The 27,251-nt window shown below is 45.6% G+C and overlaps 1 protein-coding gene and 1 long non-coding RNA gene across 2 annotated transcripts in view; one reads left to right on the plus strand and one right to left on the minus strand.

Annotated features, from left to right (window-relative positions):
* Positions 1–20,121, plus strand: part of WNT10A (Wnt family member 10A) — a 44,640-nt gene extending 24,519 nt beyond the window's left edge. The window contains exons 3-4 of the mRNA XM_083747487.1: positions 5,002–5,378; positions 18,787–20,121. Of these exons, the coding sequence (XP_083603613.1) occupies positions 5,002–5,378; positions 18,787–19,254 (845 nt within the window). The 3' untranslated portion in view covers positions 19,255–20,121. The remainder of the gene's footprint in view (positions 1–5,001; positions 5,379–18,786) is intronic.
* LOC310825532 lies at positions 591–27,113 on the minus strand. The gene is made up of 3 exons (XR_014555359.1): positions 27,012–27,113; positions 8,947–9,002; positions 591–686 (listed from the first exon to the last, which is right to left on the minus strand). It is a non-coding gene; the product is annotated as an uncharacterized lncRNA (long non-coding RNA).
* Between the last annotated feature and the right edge of the window lie 138 nt (positions 27,114–27,251).

Genomic DNA, 27,251 nt, shown 5'->3' on the forward strand with positions numbered 1-27,251 from the left:
ATCAAAAGGAAAGAAAAATAATTCACAGCACAAGGATGGTGGAATAGGCAGGACAGTGAATGCTGAAATTAGAAAGTTTGGACATAAACTGAAGCCCAGAAATTTAGGAAGCTGTAGCTGGGAACAGAGAAACCCGAGAGAAAGAGAGAGAGAGAGAGGGAGAGAGAGGGAGGGAGAGGGAGAGGGAGGGAGAGAGGGAGGAAGGGAGCATGGTAGTGGGAGCTAGGAATATTTGGATGCAAAATGAGGGCTCCTTCCAGACAGGTTTTTCTTGTGTATGTATTCTGCTATGTTCCATCAATACCAGTGGGCATAGCTGCCATAATGGGGGAAAGGAAGGTCAAATTTGCTGAGTGGTCACTTTGAAAACAAGTTGTGAGCCATGCTTTAAAATAAAATCAATTTATTGAATGCTAGCAGTTCATTCATTTAAGCATTTAAGCATTGCTCATTGCTATTCATGAAATGTCAAAAAAAAAAATGTTTGTTATGGATTGCTTTGCAGTTTCTAAGAAAGAAAGCATGTTCTAAAGCAATTAAAAAGAGCAGTATTTTATTTGCTACAACTAAATGTCATTACTTACTCACTTTTCGCTTGGTTGTTTGACTTGGGAAGGAACTTGCCGCCGTCCCCCTCCCCCCATGTTGTCTAATAACTTGTTGGTAGGCTGTTGCCATGTGTATATCTAGCAAAATGAGAAAGCAATTACTTTCACTCGCTTTCCAAAAAAAAAACAAAAACTGCACTGGTCTGTTTTACTACCGAAAAAATAATCATCACCTCTGTATACTTCCTTGTGAGTAACTCCAACAAACCCAGTGGAGCTTACCTGCATAGGTTTGGGAATTCTAATTGAGATAGCCATGATGAAAATTGAAGCAGGGTGGTCTTTGTTCTGGATTAGTCAGAAAGTTGTCTTAGCACTAGAATGGTGTTATAAAATGGTACCTGCTACAAAGGTTATAATGAATGTGTGCTGAACTGTGATAGGTTCCCCATCCTGATAATCAGATACTGCCTCGAAAAACAGGCAGAAGAGTAGTGGCAAGAGCATCTACATTGGTAGATATTTTGCCTTCTCTTCTGCTTTCAAAAGTATCTGACCTTCTGCAGTAAGAAAAAAAAAAAGACAGAAGCAACACTAGGGAAAACATGAGAGGATTCCAGAATGTGAGTGAACAATGCATGGCAATTTGAAACTAAATGCTCAATGAGGAAGCAACCTGGTCTCACTTCTGGCCTCTGGGTTGTTTCTTCTTTGGTGTCCTAATCAGGTCATGAAGAAGAGTCCATGGGGGCAGGGAGGTTGCAAAGCAGCACCAAGGAGAGCTCCTAGTGAGCAACATGTTTCAACAGTGTGTGAGACCGTAATGAATCCTTTCATGCCTTGGCAGTTGGGGAACCCCATGCTGGGTTCCACCCCAGCCTTGAAAAGTGGGTGGCCTTAAAGGGTCAGCTCTTGGCTTGGAGGCTTGCATTTTGCTGCCCCTTTGGGAGATCATGCCAGACATGCTGCCTGTGTTTCCCCACAAACTCTGTGCATAGTATGAGGCCCCTGGGAGGTAAGTATGCTGGTCCTAGGCAGTGATGCAGTCTCTGGTCCAATCTCAGGAGTTCCCAGTTAAGCAATCTCTGTCTTCTTGGTCCCAGAATCTCTGGAATCTTATTCTAGGATGCCCCTGGTTAAGTGGTGGTGCTTAGTCCCAGCGCTGCCTTGGTAACACTATTGGTTCCTTAGCCTTTGAGGCTGTCATGATACCACACTAGCAATCACAGTTGCCCACCTGGGAGAAAAGTTGGGAGCAGAGGCTTCAGACAGAAAAATCCCCTTTGACACATTAAACCTGGGGTCCTTAATGTAGTGTCTGTAGGTGCCACAGTACCCTCAGACACATCTCTCGGAACCTGCCACAGCTTTCTGCTCTTCTTGTTTTTTAATTGAGTGATTTTTAAATATTTACTTTGGGAGGTTTGGTGAGAGGGTGCATGGTTGCTGTTTGCTGGCAAGATGTTGCCTGTTTTGGTTGGGGTATAGGTGTTTTGTTTGTGGGGGGTTTTTTTGGGGGGGTGTTTCTAAGCATTGCCAGTTTCTCTTCTGTGGCGTGGGTATTTTGAGTTGCCCATTTTGATTTCTTAGATTTCCAAATGCATCTTCGACTTCCCAAAATGTTGGGGAGCCTGCATTAAACAAACAGGTGTCATTGGGGCCTATGTAATCCTCTTGGCTGGTTCCACTGGATCTTGCTAAGAAAACTGGGGTGTTTATAGGATTGTTACCTCTCCTGGCAGATGAGTTGTCATTGCTCACTTGCATATATGAATAGAGCTAAATGTGTGCAAATTAAAATTCCAAGGCTTCTCATTAATGCCTGTCTAAGCCAAAACAACATACTGGATTGTTAGGAAACTGGTTAGCCTGATTTACTAGGTCAGATAGCAGTCAGCTTATTGGCTGGTTCTATTGTCCTAAATAAAAGCCACCAACTCCTCATAAACACACTTAATCACAAATCTTATCTATCTGATGGGTACTTGCATACTTCATAAAACACACATACTTAATCCTTCGTGCATAGGATATTTTGTCACGGGGTGTGTGTGTGTGTTCATGTGTGTTACTGCTTGTAATATGAAACCTTCCCTGGCAGCAGACTTTTGAGCAGAGTTTGTCTTCTCTCATTGATAAACTCAGTTCTGGAAATTCCCCTCTGCACAGTGAAACAATGCTGGGCTATGGGGATTGCAGCCTGCAGCTTGTGCTGTGGGAGCTTGCGTGACTCCAGCGCATCTCAGAGAGTATAAACAAAGCCAAAGCCAGAAACGTGCTCTAATTATAGCTGGCAAGCTTTGCAATGGTGAGAGACTCTATGGTGCCTAAGAGTTCCCATCCTCACCTTCCCATTCAAATTGCTCGTAACTGGAGGGTTTGAATGGATCTCCAAGGTCAGCTAGTACAACTCATGGCCCCAAAGTTTGGCCTCTGGCAGCAGCCTGAGATCCAAGCAGTAGTATGACACCAGAGCACAGGAGACTAAAGGACAACTACCTTAACACTGCACCCCTGTGCACTCTTTTAACTTAGGAGTGAGGTCCATTGTGTAGAGGGGAAATAATTTCCAATAAGTAAGGTAATAAGTAAGCATAGGCCTAGTCTGCCTGTTTATTTAATATATAGTTTACCTTTCCCCCAAGTTGTTATAAAATACGAAGTGGTCAAAAACAATAGTTAAAAATACAACAAAACACATTTAGAACCAGCTTTAAAATACGGATTGCCCAGATAGCAGACCAGTGGTCAACGTACTCTGCACCTAGTTTTCAAATGTTGGTTTAAACAGGAAGCTCTTTGCCTTGTCCATTGCCACAGTGGGCCTTAGTAGGATCTTCTGACCCTGGCATGGTGGTCTCTAGGGCATTCCAGGCTCAAAGCCCAGAATGTTGGATGGAACTCCATTCTGGAAAATGTAAGGCAGCAACTACCATGGCTGCCAAAGAGGTCTTAAGGTCTTAAGGCCAAAGCTGCAAGGTCTTGCCTTTTGCCTCCTTGAATCCTGGCAGAGGAGAGGAAAGCAGTAACTGCTCCATGTTTCTGTTTCTGTCTATCTGGGTCAGGTGGTCAGTGAAGGACCTCTTGTAGCAGAGGGAAGAGGACTGTGTTGTGGAGACTGAGGCTCAGTACATCCCAGAACATTAACACCCATGGGGTAGTCATAACTCAGCACTATTGTCCAGTAACCTCAGCATAGTAGGAATTGTGCATCATTCAACAGAGACTGAAGCGGGTGACAAGAACAAGAAATTGCTACAGATTTGGACAGTGAAAGTGTGGAGCTACAGCTTGTGTTCAGATCTGACTCACCTGTACCCCCATGTTCAGATAAGCGTGTCAGGAGGAAGCCAAGAATACACAGGCAAGATCCTGTTTTCCCTGTATCTCCTTCTCCCATAATCCTTGTGCTGCCTAGTACAGACTCTGTCTATAAAGTCACCAGCCTGGCCCCTGGCAGAACAAATTTTAATAGCTCACTTGATCACACAAGTGAAGTGGGCTTGGGGGTTGGGGAATAAATTTATTCCAGTTTGCAAACTCATTCTTCCTTAATCATCTGGAGGTGAACTCTACTCACCTATTTCACAAGCGTGGCCTAATGTGATGTGAAGCAAGAGTTGTGGTACAGGAGCCAAAGAACACTCCTCTCCCAATGTGCACATAGAGAGGTCTAGGAGCTAATCACCCATGGAGGCGACAGGGACTGTTTGACAAGATAGCATTCACAGGCCTTAGGCCATCAGACAAGGGGATGAACAATCAGGCAGTGCTTAAGCTTTGAAGCTGAGCAGCTGTCTGAAATAAAAGGACACCAGTCCCTTATCTGTCGTCCTGAGGGGCTGGGATCAGAACTGCCGCCTCATCTTTATCAAGGAACATAGTTTGTTGTTTTCCTATGGGCCAAAAGACAGTGTGATATGGAAGATCTATGATCAGGTCTCCAAATGCCTTTTTCTTGGTTAAAAGCAGCTGCTGGGGGGTGGGGCTGGATAAAGGGTAGGGCTGTGGCGCTGAAGAGGGGCTGGTTAACCCTTCACCTATCTCCAAAATCTCTTGCCTGAAACCTCTGTTACTTGAGGGGATAGGATTGCCAAAGGTGTAAAGTGCTGTGATTTTTGCTGTGACTTGAAAAGGCCATGCCTGTTGGAATCCCTGCTATGTGTAACTGACAGCAGGGGGAAGGGGGTCACAACAAGGACTGGGGAATCTATCACATTCCAGGTGTTGTTAGACTCCAACTCCCATCAACCCCAGCCAGCGTGGGATGAAGGGAGATGTAGCCAAGCAAAATCTGAAGTGCCATCCCTTTCAGGTTTCGCCATCCCTGGAATAAGCTCATGGGCAAGCCATTAAGCCTTTACACAACTGTACTGTGCAAGTGCAATGGAAGATCTCATGTGGGTGGTGAGCATTGCAATGGTGACTAAGTGAAATGTGCTCTTTCTTGCAGGTTTCCGTGAGAGTGCTTTTGCCTATGCCATTGCAGCCGCAGGGGTGGTACATGCTGTCTCCAATGCATGCTCCCTGGGCAAGCTGCAGGCATGTGGCTGTGACCAGAAGCGCCGTGGGGATGAGGAAGCTTTCCGCCTCAAGCTGCACCGTCTCCAGCTGGAGGCCATGAACCGAGGCAAGGGGATGATGCATGGAGTGCACTTGGAACACATGCCAGCTGAGGCCCCAGGCCTGCAAGACTCCTGGGAGTGGGGGGGCTGCAGCCCCGATGTGGACTATGGGGAGAAATTTTCCAAGGACTTCTTAGATTCCCGGGAGACCTACCGAGACATCCACTCTCGCATGAGACTGCACAACAACCGTGTTGGCCGGCAGGTGAGCTGAAAGCGCAGCAATGGGTTGGGTGGGGAGTTGGAGTCAAGGCTTGGAAAAAGGTTTCTGGGAGGGAGTCAATAACCCAGACAGTTCCTGATCTATAGAAATAAACGAGGCTGATCATTCCAGCTCAGACACTCATCTACCTGGTTGGTCCAAGATGGTTTGTACAGGGCTGGCGTAACTGAGAAATGCTGTCTGCATTTAATGTGATGGCAACTTCTGATGCAATCAGATGCAGACATGAGTCAGGGCTTATCCACACTTACCTTTTGCCCTGCTCTTTCCAGGCACAAGTTCCCCTCACCCACAGTTTAGCATTCAGTGGGAACAAACATCAGTTTGGGGTTTGGGCATATTGCTGTTTGCCCTGATTGAGCTTTAAAGAGCAGGTTTTCATGGGGAAAGCTCCAGAAGGGTGGGGAGAAAGGGTGCTTGGACATGAAGATTTAAAGCATGGACCATGCCTGGAAAGAGCGGAGGAAAGGTAAGTGTGGATAAGCCCTCCCATAGTGTACTGTGCTTGCATTCTGCCAGTGCTTGATCCCTGCCTGGAGCAATCTGAGAACCAAGAGCATCAATTGTGGTTTGTTTACCAGCAGAAATGATAGCATGGTAGGGCCATCCTCATCTCTGCTTCCCTGATGCACAGCTTCTCATACTTGCATTTTAGATGAAGCAGAAGTGTGGAATGTGCAAGAAAATTATGGTAATTCAAGAGATTTATTGTTCTGTTTAACTACTTAATCCACAAGAAAAGGCCCCATTACTCTGCATACTCAAGTCTGATTCCAAGATCACTGGAAAGCAAATAGAACACCCATGATTAGAAGCAGTTTACTCCTAGTCACTGAATGCTTAGAGCAAACATGGCATGGACTGTATTCATCTATTTGTTGACTATTTATCCCACCATGGCTAGAATGACTATTATGCTATCCTTTGCTTATGAGACTGACATGGCATTTGGCTGGACACGATGTGCATGAGAATGCTGGAAGAGATTGACTCTGTTTTCTTACACTGCTCAGTGGATTTCTGCTTTCCATAAGAAGTGAGCATAGATCTGACTGCAGAATTGCAGCAGCAACTTGCCCAACATAGGGATGGTTTTCATACCTTGATACCTTCATGAGTGGCACAAGGGAGCAAATTCTTAAAGTAAATATAGAAGACCATGTTTTCACTTTTGCCATAAGAAGAGCCTGCTGGACCAGGCCAATGTCCCGTCTGGTCCAGCATCCTGTTTTCTCTGTGGGTGACCAGATGCCTGTGGGAAACCTGCAAGCAGGACCTGAGGACAAGAACACTCCATTCCTGAAGTTTCCAGCAACTGGTATTCAGAAGCATGTGGCCTCTAACACTGGAGGCAGAGCATAGCCTCCATCATGGCTAGAAGCCCTGAATTTGTCTAAAATTTACTAGCTAAAATGTATGCATATCTGACATGCACAAACTGTACAACGACCAGTTCCAGCACTATATTTTCCTGGTGTAAGCTGCCTTGTGAAATGGAGCCTGTAAAGTGGCAGCTGGTGTTGCCACAATCAGCCCTTTGTAACATGCTTTTAAAATCCTGTCCCTGTGAACACACAGACACCGTCTCCTTGCACAAAAGTAGCTCATGCTGATTAAAGCTGTTGATCTGCTTAATGATCTGCATGCACACCTCTGAAATTCCTCTGTATTCAGAATATTTGTTGTTCACTGAGGAATTGTCGAGCTGCAGGTAGTAGAGATTATCATCTGTACATGCATCTGGCAAAGTAGATTCTGGCCCATCAAAACTTACACTACAATATATTTTAGTTTTTAAGGTGTCAAAGAATCATTTTTTCCTGCATGGCACATACTGAGATGTAGATCAGCCAGTGCAGTAACCCCCATCTTGGAGAAGAGCATTTGTGAGGTTTCGAGAAAAGCTTGATTCAGTCAAGCACATCATTCTGCTGATTTAGGTTTGAATGCTAAAATACTGAACAGTTTGAGTGGGTGGCCACCCATGATCTGAGCTAGGTTCAAGCCTCTATATCCCCCCACAACTAATAGTTCTACAGGAAAATCCAGTGAGAGTTACTATTACTAATTCATTACCTGCAACTAGAAAGTGGTTTTATAATAACAAAAGATGGATGAAGAAGTTAATTGCTAAGGGAAGAAAATGGCAATGAACATTTTCAGTGGAAGTAAGCCTAGCAAAAATTGTGCAGTCATCTCTAAGCTGTACAGCTGGGGAGGACCAACTTTTTTCTATTGATGGACACATTTGAGGGTCACATTCCCGTGGGAGTAATCTGTCAGACAGCAGTAGAGTCAGAAGTCGGTGCGGCTACTCCCTTTCTGTCTTTTTGCCACCCACTGCTCTCCCCCCCCCTTGTCCCTTTCCACCTGTTTTTCCCATTTGCCACTCACAGGAAGTTGGGCCAAGAGTTGCAGATTGCTCACCTGCATTGTATAGGTACACCTATCTGATCTGATGCACCCATTTCTAATATCATGCAATCAGAAAAAAGAGGGATGTCTGCATGGACTTGCCCACTCCCTTGAAGAGAATGGGGAAGCCCCTTAGAGGCAGGGTGCTTCCAGGTGATAGGTTTATTGAGCACTCATTCTGATTTGTTTTCAGGGAGGTTAGATGACATTGCATCAAAGCAAGTTTATCCCACACTTGCTTTGATGCAGTGTCAGTTAACCTCCCACACTTTCCAGTGCATTATCCCATCACTTCCCTTATTTCCAAAAGTCATATCTTTTGGGAGGTGGGTTTGTTAGTTGACTTTCCAATCAACTATACAGTAATTGCACAACCTGAATTTGATGGTATATGAATCCTACCTATCTCACCTGAAAATGGGAACAGTCTGGAAGTGTTAGGCAACATTTGGATGGATTAATTAATGCAGCAAGATGATTAATCGGAGCACCTCTTAAGGCAGGCATGTCCAGAGTCTGCTTCAGGGGCCTAATCCAGCCCACCAGTCTGTTTAATCTGGCCCTTGTGGCAGTTTATTTCCTGGGGTAAAATCCTAAAAAAAAAGGTCAACAACTTTGGTCGGCCCTTTGGTCAGCCCTCACGGCCCTTCACTTCATCAAATCTGGCCCTCTTTGAAAATAGTTTGGACACCACTGTACCTAAGGCTACTATCATTGCTAGACAAAGTTCTTCAGCAAAAATAGCTTTTGGCTGCACTTGATACCTGTGAACAGAGCTGTGTGTAATCTGTGACCACTCTATGCAAATGTAGAAGTAAGCATTGGAGACACCTTAATTTCATTTTAACTTCAGTTGTTTAGGTCAAAATTCAAAACCAGCACTTTGAATTGTTCCTGGAAAGCAGCAGGAAGCCAGTGCAGGTGTTCAAGCACTAGTATAATGTGTTCCATATTTTAGAGAGAGAGATTACTTAAAAATACATTTTTTTTGTAATTTAAGAGAAATAGTGTTCTAATTATAGCTTAGTGCACCAGACATCCTCAAGGGTAGTATATGCAAGTGGAAACTGAGCAGTGCTTAACATTGCAAATTAAATAATATAGATGCATGACTGCAGACAGAAAAGCTTGTTACCTTAAAATGACTTCTCCCAGCACATTCACTTCCTCTGTTACCTCTCAGTCTGCATCCTAAAAAGAAATGTTCCTAAAAATTGCATAGCTGAACTCAGAAGACAATCTGCAGTAATTTGGGATTGTTACGCATCATAACAGCCTTCAGTCTTTTGCTCATCAGTTTATTTTATGATATATGTTTAAAGTACCAATTACGTGAAGTGGCCACAATGTATGTATGGTAAATTGAACTCTATTTTGGATTCACCATTCCTAACTATAAAGTCAGCCCCAGTGAACATCAGTACTTGAGATACATCACATTAGGATAGAAGGAAGCCCATGAACTGTGTCATGTTACTTATAAGTAATCTCAAAATAAGGTATACAAAAGAGATGTCCAGTCGTATAGGGCCAACTTCTATTTATATGAGTTCATCAATTACAAGATCCTGAAAGTGCTCCAGTGCCTTACAAGAATTTTCTAGAAGGGGTCATGGGTGGCTTTTCTGCCTCTGCATGACTTTGATGTGAAAAGCCATACATGGTGAAGCTTTGCCTTCTGTGTAAATTGTAAAAGGTGTAGGAGTCCTCTCACACAATAAGCAGGTATGCAGTGAGCTGGGGAGTTGGTCCAATAGGACTGTTTTAAGAATCCATTGGAAAAGCTGTTCCTCTGATATATACCACTGAGAACTAACTCACGTATGTGTTAAGCAAGACCACTTCATGCCAGCACTGCCAAGGGCTGCTGCAACAAACAGCTGTACAAGCCTTTGAGAGGCAGAGATGTGAGAGGGCATCAGAGGAAGCAGGGAAGGAAGGAAAGAGGGACCGAGGCAGGCACCCCAACCATCATTCAAGGCACCCCAGGGTGCCACAATGCACTGGTTGAAAATCACTGGCCTGAAAGAGGGACAGAGGCAGGCACCCGACCATCATTCAAGGCACCCCAGGGTGCCACAACACACTGGTTGAAAATCACTAGCCTGAAGTGTCTCTATCATTCCTTTGAGATGGAATGGTAAAATCTGCAGTTCAAATGCCCTTGCTGTGTTGATATAGGAGAAATCTAATCCAGGTTAATGACTGCTAATACAGGTTAAGCCTTCCTCCTGTAAACAAGCCTGCCCTAACTCTGACCTTTTGGCTCCTTGACAAGGGGGAAGGAGCCCTGCACTCTCTGCCTAATCCATCAGAGTCAGACCACTCTGCCACTGCTTTGTATCTGTGCATTTAGGAGAACCATTGTTCCACCAAGGTTGGTACAAGAATCGGTGCTTTTCAAATCCAGGGAAATCGAGGTTATGTATGGGATACTTGGATGGAACAATATGCCCAGGCTGATAATGGAATCTCCTTTTTTTTAAAAAAAAATATAAATCAAAAATCGGTGGGGGGGATACGTGATGTATAAGATATTATGACGTATAATATATTATGCTTCAGTGAGGAAAGGAGCTGGATCCCCAAGAGTCGATAAATCTGACAGCTAATAGCAGCCAGAAATTTAATTCTAGTGACCAGCAAGGAAAGCCTTGAATGTGTTTCACCAAAGGGTTACCCATTTTTCAAAACACTGGAAGCAAAACAAGGAGGCAGAAAGTGTCTCTATAAAAAAGATGTTAGAGTGAGTCACATACTAGGATCCAGTATCAGTGTTAGGAGCTGGTGTCGGGTTTTCTTAATATTGATGTGGTCAGTGGTGCTACTCAGGTGTGTGTGTTTGTAATTATAGCCTGCATGGCAGCACATCTGTGAGCTTTTCACAATTTAGCACACCTGAGGTATCTTAACAATTTAACTAATTAGCAGGGGGGAGTTTACCTACTGCACCGAATGCAGTGATGTGATAGGGTAATTGTTTATTTGAAAAATGTATTTAAGTTGATCAAGTGGTACAGTGTGTACTGTTATAGAATGCTGTTAAGGAATGCTGTTGAGGAATGGTAGTGAGAAGGAGTGTTTTGCAGCTGTTTGATTATTATTTAAAAATAAAGTAAGCAAAGATATTGTGGGCAAGTTTTTATTCCATCGCCCCAGTCGCTGCGTAAACTTGGTTGGCAAAGAAGGTCCAACAGCTGGGAAGGAGGGATTGCTACAGTGTTAGAAACTGAGATATGAAAGGTAGAAGCTAAATGGCATCTTAAACCTAGGTTATGGGCGCAACAACAGAATGTCTAGGCACCCTTTTTTTAAACAAGAATACAAAGCTGAAAATGAATGAACTGCAACTAAAATACTATGTTCATTTTTCACATGGTCTAGTCCTTCCTCTGCCCACCCCCCTAATATTCTTAAGAGGGTCTCTTCTCCAGTCTTCAGAGAGTAGCTGGAATTGGGGAGGCAGAATAAGGTCCTCCTTTCCTTCCACTCTGCAGTTTTAATCTGAAATCTAGGCACAGTACTGCGCCCAGAGCTCAGAAACTGCTCACCCTAATGAAATTCTCTGTCGCAAAATGTGCCTAGAACAATGGGAGTTTTGAACACTGGCTACAAATGCACCTTGCCCATTGCTCTTCGGTTTGTGAAGCTCTTTTGACCAGTGGCAGTTAAAAAGAATGCACTTATTTTACTCCTATGGAGCAGAAAGGCTCACCTTGTTGCTAAAACAGTGTTTGACTGCTATATCCAGCCAAAATGTGTGGCTTTCTTTCATCTCTTAGGACTAACCTGAAATTTCTTTGAAGCAGGAGAATGATGGTGTGTGTGTTTGTGTGTACATGATAGCAATGTGTTCGATAGGCGTGCAATGAGAAGACTATGGTCACTGCCAGGAGACGGCAGAGTAAGATCCAGGCAGCACAGGAGCCACATAAGGCCCTGTCAAAGAGGCATATATCCAAGAATGGTGATTGGGCCTGGCAATGACACATGGCAGCTGCACAGTTTGCATTACATTGACACCCAGGTACCCCAGCTGGGTTCTGGGACTGCGCTGCCCACAGTGCCCCAATGTAGTATTTCTACAGTGTATTGAAATGGTGTATCAGACTTAGCCAGTGGGCGCTGATCGCAGCACTTTGCTGATAGCAGCACTTTGAGAGCATTCTTCAGAAAAGACCTTTCAAACCTGTAACCTGGCTCTCAAGGTGATAGAAAGGGCTTGTTCTTGTGGTGGGTTTTAGAGGGGAGACTTGGGAGGGAGGAATGGGACATCTCTCAGTTGCAAGTTAATTTAATAAAGTGGCAGTTCTACTTAATATGAACAAACTAGGCATATTTTGAGGAGCCCTAATAGGATTTTTTTAGAACTGGCCCATGATGATGGGATACTTGTCCCCAATTTCTTACCATGTTAAGCATCTTTTTCTTTAAAAAAGCATTTTGATTCCCTCTGCCCTTCTCCCTCCTGGGACCAGTTTTCCACCGGATGCTTTTTTTGTGACCTAAAGGGTAGAATATTGGGAGTGAAGAAACTAAACCTTGGCTCCTACCAGCACTATTCAAGGAGACCCACATTCTGGCTTCTCCTATGAAGTCTTTCCTGGAACATGCTGGTGGGTGTTCCACCCACTTGCAGAAACTGTCCCTTGCTGACAGAATTGCAGTAGATCCCTTGCCAGAGAAAAGACTCTTCGTGGTTTGTTTCTTTAAAAAGAAAAAAGGAAAAAACCCACTACAGCTGCAATCCTATATATACACTTACTTGGAAGTAAGTTTCATTGAACTTGGTGGGATTTTCATCCAAGTAAACATGCAATAGGATTGTACTGTGCAGCTGTTCTTTGAGATTAGGTGTCCTTTGAACAGTTGTACTTTCAAGCTCAGCGTAATGGGCTGGAGAGTGAGCGGAGGTGGGGGAGAGGAAGACATGCCCCTGCCTGGTTGCTGTCAATGACCTTTTGTTATCCCCTCTGCATGGTATAGACAGAGCTCTGATTTAGGAAAGATGGCTCTGGAGGGCTTCTCTGAGGGGCAGCAGCATTGTCCTCCCGCTGGTTCCTTCGGGAAGCCCCTGCCTTGGGCAGGATGGGAACTTTGTTCCCCAGCACCCTTCCCCAGTAGGGGAAGCACACAGGAAATGGTTTCCAAACCACTAGGTGGGTTGCAAGGGGGATAATGGCTCCCAGCCTATTAGTGCTCTGTAATTTGGTGCTAATTTCCTTTATTACAGTGTTCCTGCATAGCAGGGGGTGGTGCTTGCTGCTTTCGGCATGTGTGGGGGGTGTGTGGCTGATCTTGCCATCAAATCTGTGCAAGCAGCAGGGCTAGCACTTGGTGGGAAGATGGCACTGGCTTGCTCTGCAGGCTGGTATCATGTGCCTGCCCTGGCCCCTTTTGTCTCTCTAAGAGGCATGGAGGAGCTTGCTTGGCTAGGCAGTCTGTCCTGCAGCTGTGCTTGGTTAAGGGATGGATCTGTGGCAACTGGCATTGCTGTGGCATTAGGAAAACTCAAAGCTAGCAAGGCTAGAGCTGCACCCATGAAGGACATAACTTGCCTTGTTGGATCAGACCAAAATTCCCATCTGGTCCTGTCCTCTTGTCACCAGACAGGTCACCCTGGCAAGCTTCTAAAAAGGCTCTAGCCTCTCCCTATTCCTTGCTACCAGCACCCATTAATCAGGGTTATAATGCCCCTGAATATGGAGCATCTTATTTTTTAAAGCACTGCTATCTCAGGTTGCTAGAAGTGAAGGTGACCTGCTGCACAGACCCACACCTACCCCCTTCAGACTTAAAGCCATGTGCTATTATGTCCTGCTGCACTCAATGCTGTTTCTGGATATTTGAACCAGTTCACAGTAAGCAAGAAATAAACCAGGCAAATGCCTGGCTATCTGGCCAAAGAATAGGAGACAATGGGTTTGGGCTCTGCTAAACTTGTGTGAACAGAAGTCAAGATAGCACAATCCAATATGATGAAAGTTGTGTCCAATGGAAACAGGACTTTTGGTACACAATTATATATAGTGGTACCTCTGGTTAAGAACTTAATTCGTTCCGGAGATCTGTTCTTAACCTGAAACTGTTCTTAACCTGAGGCACCACTTTAGCTAATGGGGCCTCCCACTGCACCGCCAGAGCACGATTCCCGTTCTCATGCGGAAGCAAAGTTCTTAACCGGAGGTACTATTTCTGGGTTAGCGGAGTCTGTAACCTGAAGCGTCTGTAACCTGAAGCGTTTGTAACCTGAGGTACCACTGTACAGAATAAACAAAGTCCCATTTTCTCCCTCTACACGTGCACTTGCCTGACAATTACTATAGCATGCATGCAGGAGCAGGTGGCATATAGCTAAATGGAGCAGGTCTGCACACTTAGTCACTTGCCATAAAAAGTGTACTATGGGTTGCCAGGAGCCTGATAACACTTGTTTTTGCCCTTACCTGGGACTGCAGGAGCAAGGTGGTTGTCAAAACACCTGGTAAGTGAACCTCACTGGTACACTGAGTTTGGCTTGGTGGGTAGCAAACTGTTTCATTCATTCACACACACACACACACACACACACACACACTTACAGACATTGGCAGTTTTCCTGATAACATTCTTAATTCGCTTGTGGTAGAATCTATTATGTATTGGAATGCCTCCCAGGTGCGTTGATATTAATAGTCTCCTACTTGCAAACAGAGCAGAAAAGACTGCCGTAAGTCCAAGCCAGTAGCAAGAACAGTGTATAAAATGCTTTACAGCATTTGTTCTATATTTCCTTACACATCCCAGCGAGGTATATCATGCTGAGAAATGGTGTGTTGCCAATTGCCCCTCAAATAGGTTACATAGATAGGCACAGACTTGCAGCTGGGCTTCCCAGGGCCCCCATTTTGTCCACTCTTGCCTGTTGTTCCAAGAACAGACACAAGATAGAACAGTTGTTGTTGTTTCCTGATGTTGTGCTTTGAATAGCCATTTGAGGCAGACAGAAATTCATAAGGTGGAGCTGTGTTCTTGCATGCCATCAAGCAGCAGTGAACGGCAAAGAGACGATGTGGGTCCATTTGTAGGATCTGCCCCAGAGACTATAGATATGGTGTAGGGTGGCCAGATGCCAAAGAGGGCAGGGCTTTTGCCCCTTTAATAGTGGTGTCTGGGCTAAGTGGCATCAGTTTACTCTGTCAGTCCCAGCTCTCTCCTGCCTTCACCCACCCATTAGGAAGACGGGATTTCCCAGGCTGGAGGCAGTCACCTCTTCCCTGGTTGGAACATGCCTGCCTGACGGTCAGGGAGGTACAAGCATACTCCACCACTGCTCCAGGCCTCTGTACACATAACAGGCAGGGGGCCATAATCCTGTACCCTCCAGATCTTAGAGGGAGGGACCAGCATGTGATGGCGAGCTGCATTCAAGCAGCAAGTAGGCTTCTCTGCCTAGCAACCTATCCAAACTTGGATAAAGAACATTCCCTCTCTCCACAGCACCTCCCACCAACTTTGCACATGGGCTTTTCCTTGGGTAGAAGCAACCTCACACAAGGGCACTTCTGCCCAGGAAGCCAGCAAAAGGACATCCTTCCTGAGTCTTTTCACCCACGCATCTTGAGCCAGGATGAATCCAGCATTAAGTCAGGCTGAGGCTTGTTCCACTTATTTAAAATGATCTTATGCAGGGAATCACACCTTGGGTGCTTCTTTCCAAGTTGCCCATCTTTATTCCTAGAGGAACTCATGAGTGTTGGCTTAGCCCCCTGCCCTTTACACCAAAGCCACTGCTGACCCTCCCTCCCAGTTGCTTTCTTTTCAGGCATTCTCCTCCCAATATACTTGGACCAGTGATGGGGTACCTTTGGCCTGCCACATGTTGCTGAACTACAACTCCTGTCAGCCCAGCATGTGTGATCCGTAGCCAAGGATGATGGCAGTTGTAGTTCGGCAGCAGCTGGAGGGCCAAAGTTACCGCACACCTGACCTAGGCCTTCCAAGCATACATGCAAGGTCAAACAGAGAGGTAACTTAACCTTCAGGGCCTCATTACATGCCAATCAAGTGGAAGCTTATGTTGTACAATATATCTAATTCTCTATTAGCCCCAAGGTCTTCTGCATCCCAGTGCCAAACCAGTCATCTTAGCTGGATCCAAACATAATATGAGATAGATGCTACGGCCGGACCCTCTAGCTCAGGGGCAGGGAATCTCTGGCCCTTCAGATGTTACTGAACTCCTGGCAGCCCCAGTCACCATGGCCAATGGTCAAGGATGATGGACGTTGTAATTCAGCAGCAGCTGGAGAACCAGTTTCCCCCATCCCTTCTCTAGTTGATGATTCCACTCCCACCCCCCATACCTGGTGAATCTCAGCTTCAGGATGTTTTTTTCTAGTAGCGAGAACACATTTGAACATTCAGTATAGGTACCAGGCAGGTGGGCAAAAGCATTCTCCCTCAAGATTCTGGAGATGGTTGGCCATACAATGAGTAGGCAGCTCTTCCCTGTACTGGAGAGAGATCATTTATGCTGGTTATCCTGATGAGTTTGCAGCAGTCTGTCTTTCTCCCTGTTTTAGCTTTAAACCTCTTGTGAGTATATTCAGATATTTCAATGTTCTCCTGTATCAATCCTTTCTTCTTCCTCTCTGCATTGCTGCTTAAACCCTTCTATCTACAGTTTCCAGCCCTTTAATCAGTCCTAAACTTGCACTCTCTGTTCCCTGCATGGATCCCATTTCTCGCCCTTCCACCTGGCAAACAACTCATTTTCTCTGTTTTTACTCTGAAGAGTCTTGATTGACCCTGCTCCTTCCCCTTTTTCTTTTTCTTTCCTCCCTAATGTGTCTCGTTTTGATCTTCAGATGATAAACTTGGGCAGGGCCCACTTTAATAACAATAATCATTTCAGTCCAGAGTCCCAGATGGAGCTTCAGATCAAGTAAAACTCAGAATAAACACAGTTGCAATAGTTAGAGCTTGGGAAACCAAATCAGGATGTTGAAAGTTACATTTCTTCTCGCAGAACCAGAAATTTGGAATCCAAAACAAAACTCAAATGTCTCTTCTGCGGCCTATGTCTATGCAGTTGCTCAATACTTGGAAGTAGTATATACACACACCTTTCCATTTGAGAGGGAGGGGTGATTACACATTGTGCTGCTCATATTTGCAGCTTCAATTTTTAAAAAATGCATTTTAGCTTTAGTTTTTTCCTGCAGAAATCACGAAAGGTAGCTTTTACACTTCTTGCCTTTATAGTTAGAGAAAGGAACCTTAGTGCCCTGTGTACTTCGCAGCAAGACTCCAAAATAAAGTGTGTTGGGGAGGGAGAGATAAGTACCTTTTTAAAAAGCCAGCTTTTTTCTCTTTCTTTTTAAATGAAAAGGTCCTGTGATATGAACGTTGTCTAAATCTGAGTTACTGATGCATAATTTTAGAGCATCAGCTTCATCTTTCATTCTCACTCTGCAAACAGCCCTACCCTCTTGCAGCCGTGTAATCCCTGACCGCACGTCGCTGCATGTAACCAGGTACAACAGCTGCACCCATACAGGGTTGAACAAACTATCCTCATCCCACCTCTTAATGAACACCATAGCAACTGGGAACAGTTTGGATCTATTTATATGGAATCCTGGGGAGGGCAAATGCCGCTCACACCTACATCCCACATGCGGAAGGACCTCTCCTCCCTCCGTTATAGGTGACAATGATTAATCACATTATTGAAATTCAGATGTACCAGGCTGAGTTCAAGCTGTTACAGCCCTTAACAACTTGGGACTAATTTTCCTAAGCCTTTCCCTCTATGTGCCTACTGGATCACTTTGATCTGTGTTACTTGTACTTTTTACAAGTGCCGTAGAATGTTAATTCTGCACTTTGGTGTGGCGGCTGTGTCAGTGTGACTCTGGAACTCTCTGCCTGTTGACGTTAGGCAGGTGCCTCTACTATACTGCTTAAGGGCTTATCCACACTTACATTTTCCTTGCTCTTTCCAGGCAGAGGCATTCTGTGTCCGAGTAGTTTTTTGTTTTTGTTTTGCCCCAAGCTTTCCCCATGAAACCCCACTGTTTAAAGTTGAACCAGTGCAAACATTAATTCGGGTTTTCTACAAATTGATGTTTGCTCCAATTGGGCTTTAAAGAGTAGGTTTTCACAGGGAAAGCTCCAGAAGGGACAGGGGAAAGGGCACTTGGACATGGAGCTTTAAATCACAGAGTGTGATTGGAAAGAGCAAAGGAAAAGGAAGTGCGGATAAATGCTTTGATACCTGTCTGGAAAAAAATGTTTTGGCAAGCCCATCCAGACACATGATTTAGAGCTAATCCATACTTCCTCTTGTTCTGCTGTTTTCCCCTAGGGAAAACCACTCTTTAGTGCTCAGTTGGAGCAAATGGAAATTTGGGTTTCCCCCAGATTGCCGTTTGTTCCATTCTATTGCTAAAGAGTGGGGTTTTCCTTGGAAAGGAGTGGGTCAAGTGGAAAACTGCTGGGATCTGTGCTTTCTAGGGACGGCACAAGCAGAAGTGTGGACAAGCCCGCAGTTACATTTGTGTTAAACAGTTATTGATGCTAACACTGTTTGTAATGATGCTTTTGTTTATATTTGTTTATAGTTTGCATGTTAGCCATGTTTTATATACCATTTTAGTCCTGTTCTTTCCACCTGGAAAGTTGGGCTGTTACTGTATTCAAGAATTGTGCTATCCGGCTTCGTGAAAGTAGCAGTTTGAGCTCTGGTGGCTCTCCTTGGCCCAGCAAGATGAAGCAAGCCATCGGAGAACCCTTTGTGTGGCCACTTGTTTCAACTGGGCAAAACTGCATAGAGAGCCCTTTGCCCCAGCAGCATATACTGGTTCCAAGGGATGGCAAAGCCAAGCTGCCCATTGGGAACAAGGTGTGCTAGAGGGGAATACAAAACTGCAGTGCAAGGCAAAGCTTTAGCTGAATTCTGCTAACCACTGTCTGCTTGTGCCCCTGGCAGGTGGTGATGGAGAACATGCGGAGGAAATGCAAGTGCCACGGCACCTCGGGGAGCTGCCAACTGAAGACGTGCTGGCAGGTGACTCCTGAGTTCCGCCTGGTAGGCTCCCTGCTCAAGGAGCGCTTCTATGGGGCCATGCTGATCCGGCCCCACAACAGGAACACAGGGCAGATGGAGCTGAGCCACGCCCGCCAGAGGCGCCGGGCCGGCATCAGCGACCTGATCTACTTTGAGAAGTCACCGGACTTCTGTGAGCGGGAGCCGGCACTGGACTCCATGGGGACGCAAGGGCGCTTATGCAACAAGACCAGCCCGGGCATGGACAACTGCGAGAGCCTGTGCTGTGGGCGGGGACACAACATCCTGCGGCAGACACGCAGTGAGCGATGCAACTGCAAGTTCCATTGGTGCTGCTTCGTGGCCTGCGAGGAGTGCCGGCTCACGGAGTGGGTCAGTGTCTGCAAATGAAGACCGTGGCCCCTGCTGGACGCTCCAGAGACTCTGCGGTTTCTACTGGGCACAGTGGAGCCCTGCAAAAAGCAGGAGGCATGGCTTGGGCAGCCTGGCACATTTGTGTTTCACATCATCTCCCTGGCACTTCCTCTTCTCCTTTCTGACTTGTGCATGAGCACTCAGGGGGTTCGGTTGTACATGGGCGTTAGTCGCGAGCCTGGCACCTCTGAAGCACAAAGAGCTGCACGCCAGTGGGCTTAGCTGGAATCCCAGACATTAACTCCAGCTGCTTCTGGCCACTGGCATCTCCAGCTGTGGTTCGAAGGCCCAGGAGACACCTACGTAGGTTCCTTCTGCAGAACCTCACTCAGTCCTCCCCCCGTGATGTATCTTACAAATCCCGCACTGGGATCATTCAGGTGGCAGGCAGCCCTTACAGAACAAAATACCTGTTTTTTCTTTTTTAAAATCCTGGGTTGAAATCATAGAATTGTAGAGTTGGAAGGGACCACGAGGGTCATCTAGTCTAACACCCTGCAATGCAGGAATCTTTCACCCAATATGGGGCTCAAACCCACGACACTGAGATTAAGAGCTTTGTGCTCTACCGACTGAGCTGTACCAGCTGCCACATTTCACGTTGGACCAATTCAAGACCTGTTTTGGGCCGTTAGTATCTTTGTTATTCAGGAGAGAGAGAGAAAAAAATTAAAAATGCTGAGTTTGTTTAAAATAAATGTTTCTAGCAAGAGATTGAAGGGTGGGGGCACAGAGACCTCTGACTCCAGTGTCCCATACAGGCACTGTAGGCATGTAGTATGATGGTAACTGTGGTTGGTAAATTATTTTATTATTGTGAGAATAAAAGTGAATCAGAGATGGTGTGTGTCTGAGGGTGTAATGATGGAGACATGAGATTTGTTGTTGGGTAAAGCCTAGCGATGTCTACTTGCTTTGCGTGGCATCTCACGATAGCTCACACATGGGTGCTTTGGTTTATGCCAGATCTGCAAAATGGAACTGCAGGAAAAAGAGCACATGGGGGCCCCCTGGAAAGAAACATGCCAGTCTCTGCATCCAAAGCTCAGCAGTTGAGCTCCATGGCACTCATTCTGATGGGTGATCCATCAGGCAGCCTTCACACTGGGAATGTTGTATTTATGGTCTCAACATGCATGGGATGCTGAGATTATTTGTGGGGGGCGTTTGCCACGATACTTTCAAATTCTGAGGACTGCTGCTGCAGCCAGAAAATGTTTGCTGGATCAAGGCTGCAGTGGTGTCTCTAATCCTGTCCAAGATTCTGCTGTACTTAGGAAAGGGGAACAGGGGTGGCAATGGGGAGGACCTCAACATTTCCCAATTTGGAAAAGCACAAGAGGAGCAGAATGATCATTTAGTAAGGGAAAGGCTTCCTGTGTGTCAATGGGGCAGTAGCAAGGCTCTGGAAAGAGTCCCAAGTTACATCGTTCCAAGACAGAAATGACTTGAGACTGGGTGCTCTTGCTTGCTGGCTACAAATGCCCAACCGCCCTTTTAGGTGGGCAGCCTGGGGTCCCAACGTATGGGCAGAATGTGCAAAGAATTCAGGGCCTGTGCTTGTGTGGTGGTGATTCTGGTGAGAAGCAAGCTGTTGCATCCTAAACAGCCCTTGTTGCCCGCTTTGCCCTGCATGGGCTGGGTAACGATGAGTCACCCTATTGGTATCTGGTGCTGTCTGATAAATCCCCACCCTGCCTATAATGTTGGCCCTGAGGCTCTGCAAAAGGAACACCAGACGGGAAGGGAAGGGAAGAGTGGGCAGGGTGCACCAGTCTAGCCAGGGGCACGGTGCACAGGCCTCGCCAGGGAGGAGCTCCCTGCAACCTTGTTTCATAAGGCTCCAAAGCGCTACAGGTTGGTTGGTTGTGGGTGGTATCTTGGTTTCACATTCTGGAGCTGTCAGCTTTTATTTATTTAATTTGCACTCAGCCAAAGGTTGTGGGAGGAACCTCAGCACCTGGAAGGCCTTTCTATCTATGGAGGGGGCACACGAGATTCTCTAGGGCCTCTAGATGGATGAACTGGGGAGGGCAGAGACGTCTACCACAATGCTCACTACAATATTGGCACCTCTGGAAGCTTACCTTGCCAGCCCCTCCTTCCACAAGCTCTCAGTGTGCTCAAGGTGTGCTCAGGCTGCAAGGGGAACTCGGGAGCAGAGTGCCTGTTAAATTTTGTTTGTTTTACTTATCAGATTTTCCACCGAAATGGTAAATCCTAATCTAATAGCAAGAAAATATGGGGTGGCACTTTGATGAGGCTGCCATCATGTAGATGTGGATGCTGCACAGAGGCCACAAAAAAGTGTTGTGTGGAAGTGCCCAGAGCTTCTGTTAAGAAAAAAGATGTTATCCTCAGGAATAGTTTTGCCTTCAGCTGGGTCTTACTGCTGTTCTGTCCAGAAGAAACATATGTGCATGTACATGTACACACAGAGACAAACTGCATGTTTGCTTCAGCTCTTATAAGTGTCCCTATTTTCCAGAGAAAGTCTGGGATTTACAGAAACTGTCCCGGTTTCTAATTTGACCCCGGAATGTCCCACTTTTCCTTAGGACGTCCCTATTTTCATCGGAGAAATGTTGGAGGGTATGCTGAAGCAAACATGCAGTTTGCCTTCTTCAGAAGGGCTGATCTAGCGCAGTTGGCCAGAGTTGCCTCATGGTAAGGTCTAAGCTCAGTGCCCTCATACACTTCATCCTGCCTGCCCCAATCCTTAAATGCTCTGGCCTCTTCCTAAACCCATGTGGGATCCCTCTGTTCCCATCAGCATTCTCCACAACCACTTTGCAGGCTGGGGAAAGGAGGAGTGAGTGTGTGTGTGTGTGTGTGTGTGTGTGTGTGTGTGTGTGTGTGTGGCGCGCATGCTGCTAGGGAAAGCAGGGGGGAGAATTATCTTCACACATCAATCACACCTCAGCCCTTTGAACTCAGCATCCTTTGGCAAGCTCAAAGCAAGGGGGTTTGGCTGGGAGCCTGTGATCTCGCTTGGCCACCGCTGATGATAATGCACGTTCCCAAAGCAGCCCTGCCCCTAGCTCAAGCTACTAATCCCGCAGCGCTCACCCCCTGCAACAGCTGCACAGTGCTCACCTGTCCAGCAAGGAACATACACCAGAGGGTGCTTGATATAGCTTGTGAGGAAGGACAGCAGCAGGCATTCTACTAATCCCTCCCGCCAACACATGCACAGACATACATCACGAGAAGAGCCTTGCTGGATCAGACCAAAGGCTCATCTGATGAAACATCAGAACCCCAACTTAAATCAAAATAAATGCTGCAAAATGGATCAAATCTCCCATCTGATCTCACCATATTCCACAAAACATTGGGTGAACTGCCTGCCTTTTTTTTTTCTTTTGAACAATTTAATTTTAAAGACTAGAACATGACACATATCTTACATAAGGGCCAGTAAACGAAGTTCTTGCATCCTAGCTTGTGACACAAGCTCTCTAGCTGGTGGAGGTAGAGCCAGTGACAGGCAGAGCCACCCGTTGTAACTGTGACAGCGGGCAGTGGGAGCTGGCTGTGGGTAGACTGCAATGGCTCTTTTGCCCCAGTGGACCAATCTCCAATGCAGTCTTTTGATGTGTCTGAGGCTGTTAGTCAGAAAAGTCATCAGTAAGATTGGTGGGCTGTAAACTGGAGAGGTTTATTTTACCTTTAGCAGTACAGTGGAAAGGCCTGTGCCTTCTCCTTTCTCTTCCTCCTCTGTGTGCCAAAGCCAGGAGCATTCTAGTTTTGACAGTGGGAAGAAGGTGAGGGACAGAACCGAGGAAAGTAAAAGTGGCACCTCATAACAAAGCTTCTTTCTGATCACGTTTAAAAAGAGCTCTGCATTCCAATGAAGCCATTTCCCATTTGATGCTGTTTACCAATAAGCCCAGGTTTGAACAAACACCCACCTAGGGAAGCGAGTGGCCACATGCCGTGGGAGCAGAACAGACAGCAAGCAAAATCCAAACGTCTCTGCTTCTTTGGGAAGGGCACATGAGAGGTTTTAGCACAGTGTTAGGCTACGTTACATCAAGCACACTGGAGTAACTGCATGACATAGAAGGGTATTGCATGCAATGCTGTGGTCTCCCTGACATCACCTTTGCTAGGATGTGGGAGGAGGCACAACTTAGTTGGACTGGTAACAGTGGGGAGACACTAGGCATGCATCTGGTTGCATCCGACAGCACCAAACTGGTGGCACACAAACATGCACATGAGTTAACGCTATCCTATGTTACAGTGGGTGAGAGGAAATCTCTTGCATATGGGCAGACCAAGTTCTAGTTGATAATGCAAGAGCCCGGGGTGAATTTTGACGGGTGCAGCTTCTCTCAGTCTAGCGCTGCAGCAGTGGGACAAGTCACACTTTGCTGAAACTCCTTTCTATGGGATCCTCAAAGGAGAGTGGCCTTTTCTGTGGAATCTTTCAGCCTAGATAAACACTTCAACCTCTTGCTGAAAGTGAATGCTTTGTGGCAAGAAAACTGTTGCCCAGCAGGAGAGAAAAGTACTCTGTACATGATCACATGTTCAGATGCACTTTTGTTAACTATTCCTTCATGTGTTCAAGGCCTTGTTCCTGTTACTGAAAATGGGTTCTAATGATGAGCCCTGGTAGAAATTTGCTTGCTTGCTTGCTTGCTTGCATTACATGTATATCTCACCTTTCATCCAAGGAGCTCATGCTGGTTTACATGGTTAACTTCCTCCCCTCTCTTTTATGCTCGCAACAACCCTACATGGTTGGTTAGGTTGAGAGATGATGACTGACCCAGTGTGTGTCGTGGCTGCCTGTGGATTTGAATACGGATGTCCCCAGAGCTAGTATGGCATTCTAACTCAGGGGTTGCCACATGTGCCCACAGAGGTACCACATGTGCCCTCCTCTCCTGGTGCCCACAGGCTCCTCTCCCCTTGCTGAAATTAGGCATCAGAGAAGCCTTCTGATGTAGCCAATAGAATAGATTGCAATGTGTATGTGGTGTCCACAATAATTTATCCAATTTGCAAATGTGCCCACAGGCCCAAAAAGGCTGGTGACCCCTGCTCTAACCACTATACCCAGGCTTTGCCAAGCCCTGAGTCTAGGGATATAAGGTGGGCAGTTTGTGTTCAACTTGTATTTCTTACAATCAACGATGTTTCTATTATGCTGCAGTTTGGTTTCTGCCAAATACAAAGTCTGCAATTTTAATGTAAGTTATATAACTTACCTATTTATGTAACTTACGTAATTCATTTCAATATAAACGAAACATCAAAACAGTGTTAAAATGTCATTCATTACACATCATATGTGGACCTAAAAACAACAGTGATGTGAAGGAAGACCAATCAGATTCACTTTAGTGATTTCCATTTCTGAGCACAGACAACACACTAACTGCAGCAATTTCCACTTCATTTTCCATTTTTGTTGGACTTCTTTGACAGCTCGACCTTGCCAGAAAAAAGATGGCAAACCTATTCAATGAGCACCAGGTTAAGACCAACCTAAGAAGAACAGAGAGCTGGTGGCGAGGCTGTCCCACTGCTGTGCTTACAAACCCAGAAAACTAGACAATGGGTGAGCCTGTTAACCATCTGAAATGTCATTATATATGGGCTCTTCCCTGTCACAAGCCTCACTGGGGAATCTTGGCACATTAATTGATGCGTGCACGTTCTTGTGGACTTCCAAGTTGCAAAGCAGAAGTTACAGGCTAATAATCTTATGAGGGGGTGTGTGTGTGCTACAGAAATTGCAAGTATAATCAATTAGTCCATTCTTTCCCCCAGACATATTTATGAGTTTTAAAACTTAGCCCAAACTCCGGTTGGCCTAATTTTTCTGAACTCCAAATTCCTTTCAGTTTCTGGAAAGTTCTAGCACTGATCAGCAAATATTTTTATATTACACTGGGATTTTCCCTTGCTGGAAATCACTGCATCTCCTGGAGGAAGGTAGTGAGCAATTGTAAGAGCTCTCCCTCCCTCCCTCCCTCTCTCTCTCTGAGTAAGGCTTTTGGTATTTATTCCCTGCTCAGAACACCCATCAGAGGAGAGGTATTCCCCCAGGGGCACTAGCGATGCACAGGGAACGCCCAGCTGCAGACATATTCCATTCTTGCTTGAAAAGGAATCTGAAACAAGGTGGGGGAGCAATCACAGCAGCACCCCAACCAACTCTGCTCCTGGTGTCGGAGGTGATAGGCAAAGCTAGCGCTAAGGAAGAAGGTCCCCCAGTTCTTCCAGAAGGCCCTTTCTCTTCTCTTGCTCAGGTGAAGAAAATAGTGTTTCCAAAAGAAGGGCTATAAATCAGTAGCTCAAAGAAAGACCTTCCATTATTGTTTCACAAGGCCCAATACATTTTGCTGTCTGAGTTATAGCAGCAAATAGCACCCCAGCCCCAAGTCAAGGTGCATAGTAGCTCTGGGATTATTGTGTTATTTTGGCACTTAAGGCAGAAAATCCCAGAAACGTCTCTCCCTGGCAATAAAAGTACAATACTGTAACAATAAATGAAAACCTAGGCATTCACTGCTCTTTCGATGACATTCAAAATCACAAGGTTGCCTTGCTCTGCCTAATCTTTAAGGGCTGACCCTGCACAAAGTTTTGATGTTCTGGGTCCTTGGATCGCCCAGCCCCAACTTGTGGTTCCCCACTTCTACTTCCTAATATCTTCATTCAAAGTATATAACTATTTTCCAGCCTCACCTTCTGTTTCTTACCCTGCTAACCTGATCTCAGTCTTTGACTCCACTTTCCCTTTTGAAGACCCTAAAGCTGCAAAGTGCAAGGTAAAGTTGGCGTGCCTGTCATACCAAAAGTGGACAGGGTAGAGGGAAAGTGGGTGGGAAGGGTCTTTCTCTCACATAATTCGTGGAATGGCTTTGTACTTGGAGAACAGCTGGGCGTGAATAAAAATCCATGCCTGTGATTCTCCCCAGAGCCCCCTAAAATCCCACCCTATGTGGGGATTTTTAAAATTGCTCGGCATAGAGAGTAGACCAGCTGTGCTTTGTATCATAGCAAGGTCCTTAATTTAGCTGTTTACGGCATACTCAGCATAATGATTAAATCTGCTCTTGGTAACAAAGGAGGTTCTAAAAAGGCTGGAGAGCTACTCTGGAAAACAAAAAATATAAAGGGGACAGTGAGAAGTCTTGGAAGAAGAAGCTGAAAGTGAGAGGAACATCCCAAGCAGAATTCCACATCTTTGCAGGGTGCACATTTTACTCATAATTTTCATCACATTACCCTAGGGTTTTTTTAATGCAAAGGTGTCCAAATGGTGATTTGCGATTTATGATTGCAAGTGAAATTGATTTAGTTCTGTTTATTTATTGCATTTATATTCCACCTTTTCCTCCAGGGAGCCCAGGGTGGTTGTGTACATGATTCCTTCCTCCCCATTTTCTCCTCACAACAACCCTGTGAGGTAGGTTAGACTGAGAGATAGTGACTGGCCCAAGGTGAAAATGCTTTTTACTTTAGGTGTTCTTATAACTTTCTCCTAAGAGTCATTCTTATGGCAAATGAATGCATTTACCGCCCTTAACCTCCAAAATCAGATACCCCCCACCCCACCCCCTTCAACATGCTTATAGCTACTAATAATTTTGCTTAAATCTGGTTATTTTTGAACAAGGCACTTATACTCATTTTTAATTACAAAAATCTGATTTCAATTAAAATTAGACTTAAAATAAAAAGGCATTTGTCTCTACTCAGCTCCTTACCCAGCTCCTTGCCTGTATAACCTAGGAGTAACGATTTCTGAAGAAGGAATCATGAGATTGCCGGTGCTGAGCAGGAGATACCTATATGGATGGATTCATGCCCAGCGCCATTAACTCCCTCAGCTGTGCAATCAGGCTGAAGTTCTGATGCTGCAAAGCAGCTCCCGCAGCTGGTTTGAATCAGGCCTTGCCTATCCAAGTTCGGCCTAGAAGTCTTTGGGCCTGACTGGGCAGCAAAGC

Source organism: Podarcis gaigeae (assembly GCF_964106915.1).
Source record: "Podarcis gaigeae genome assembly, chromosome: 1".
In the NCBI taxonomy this organism is placed as follows: domain Eukaryota; kingdom Metazoa; phylum Chordata; class Lepidosauria; order Squamata; family Lacertidae; genus Podarcis; species Podarcis gaigeae.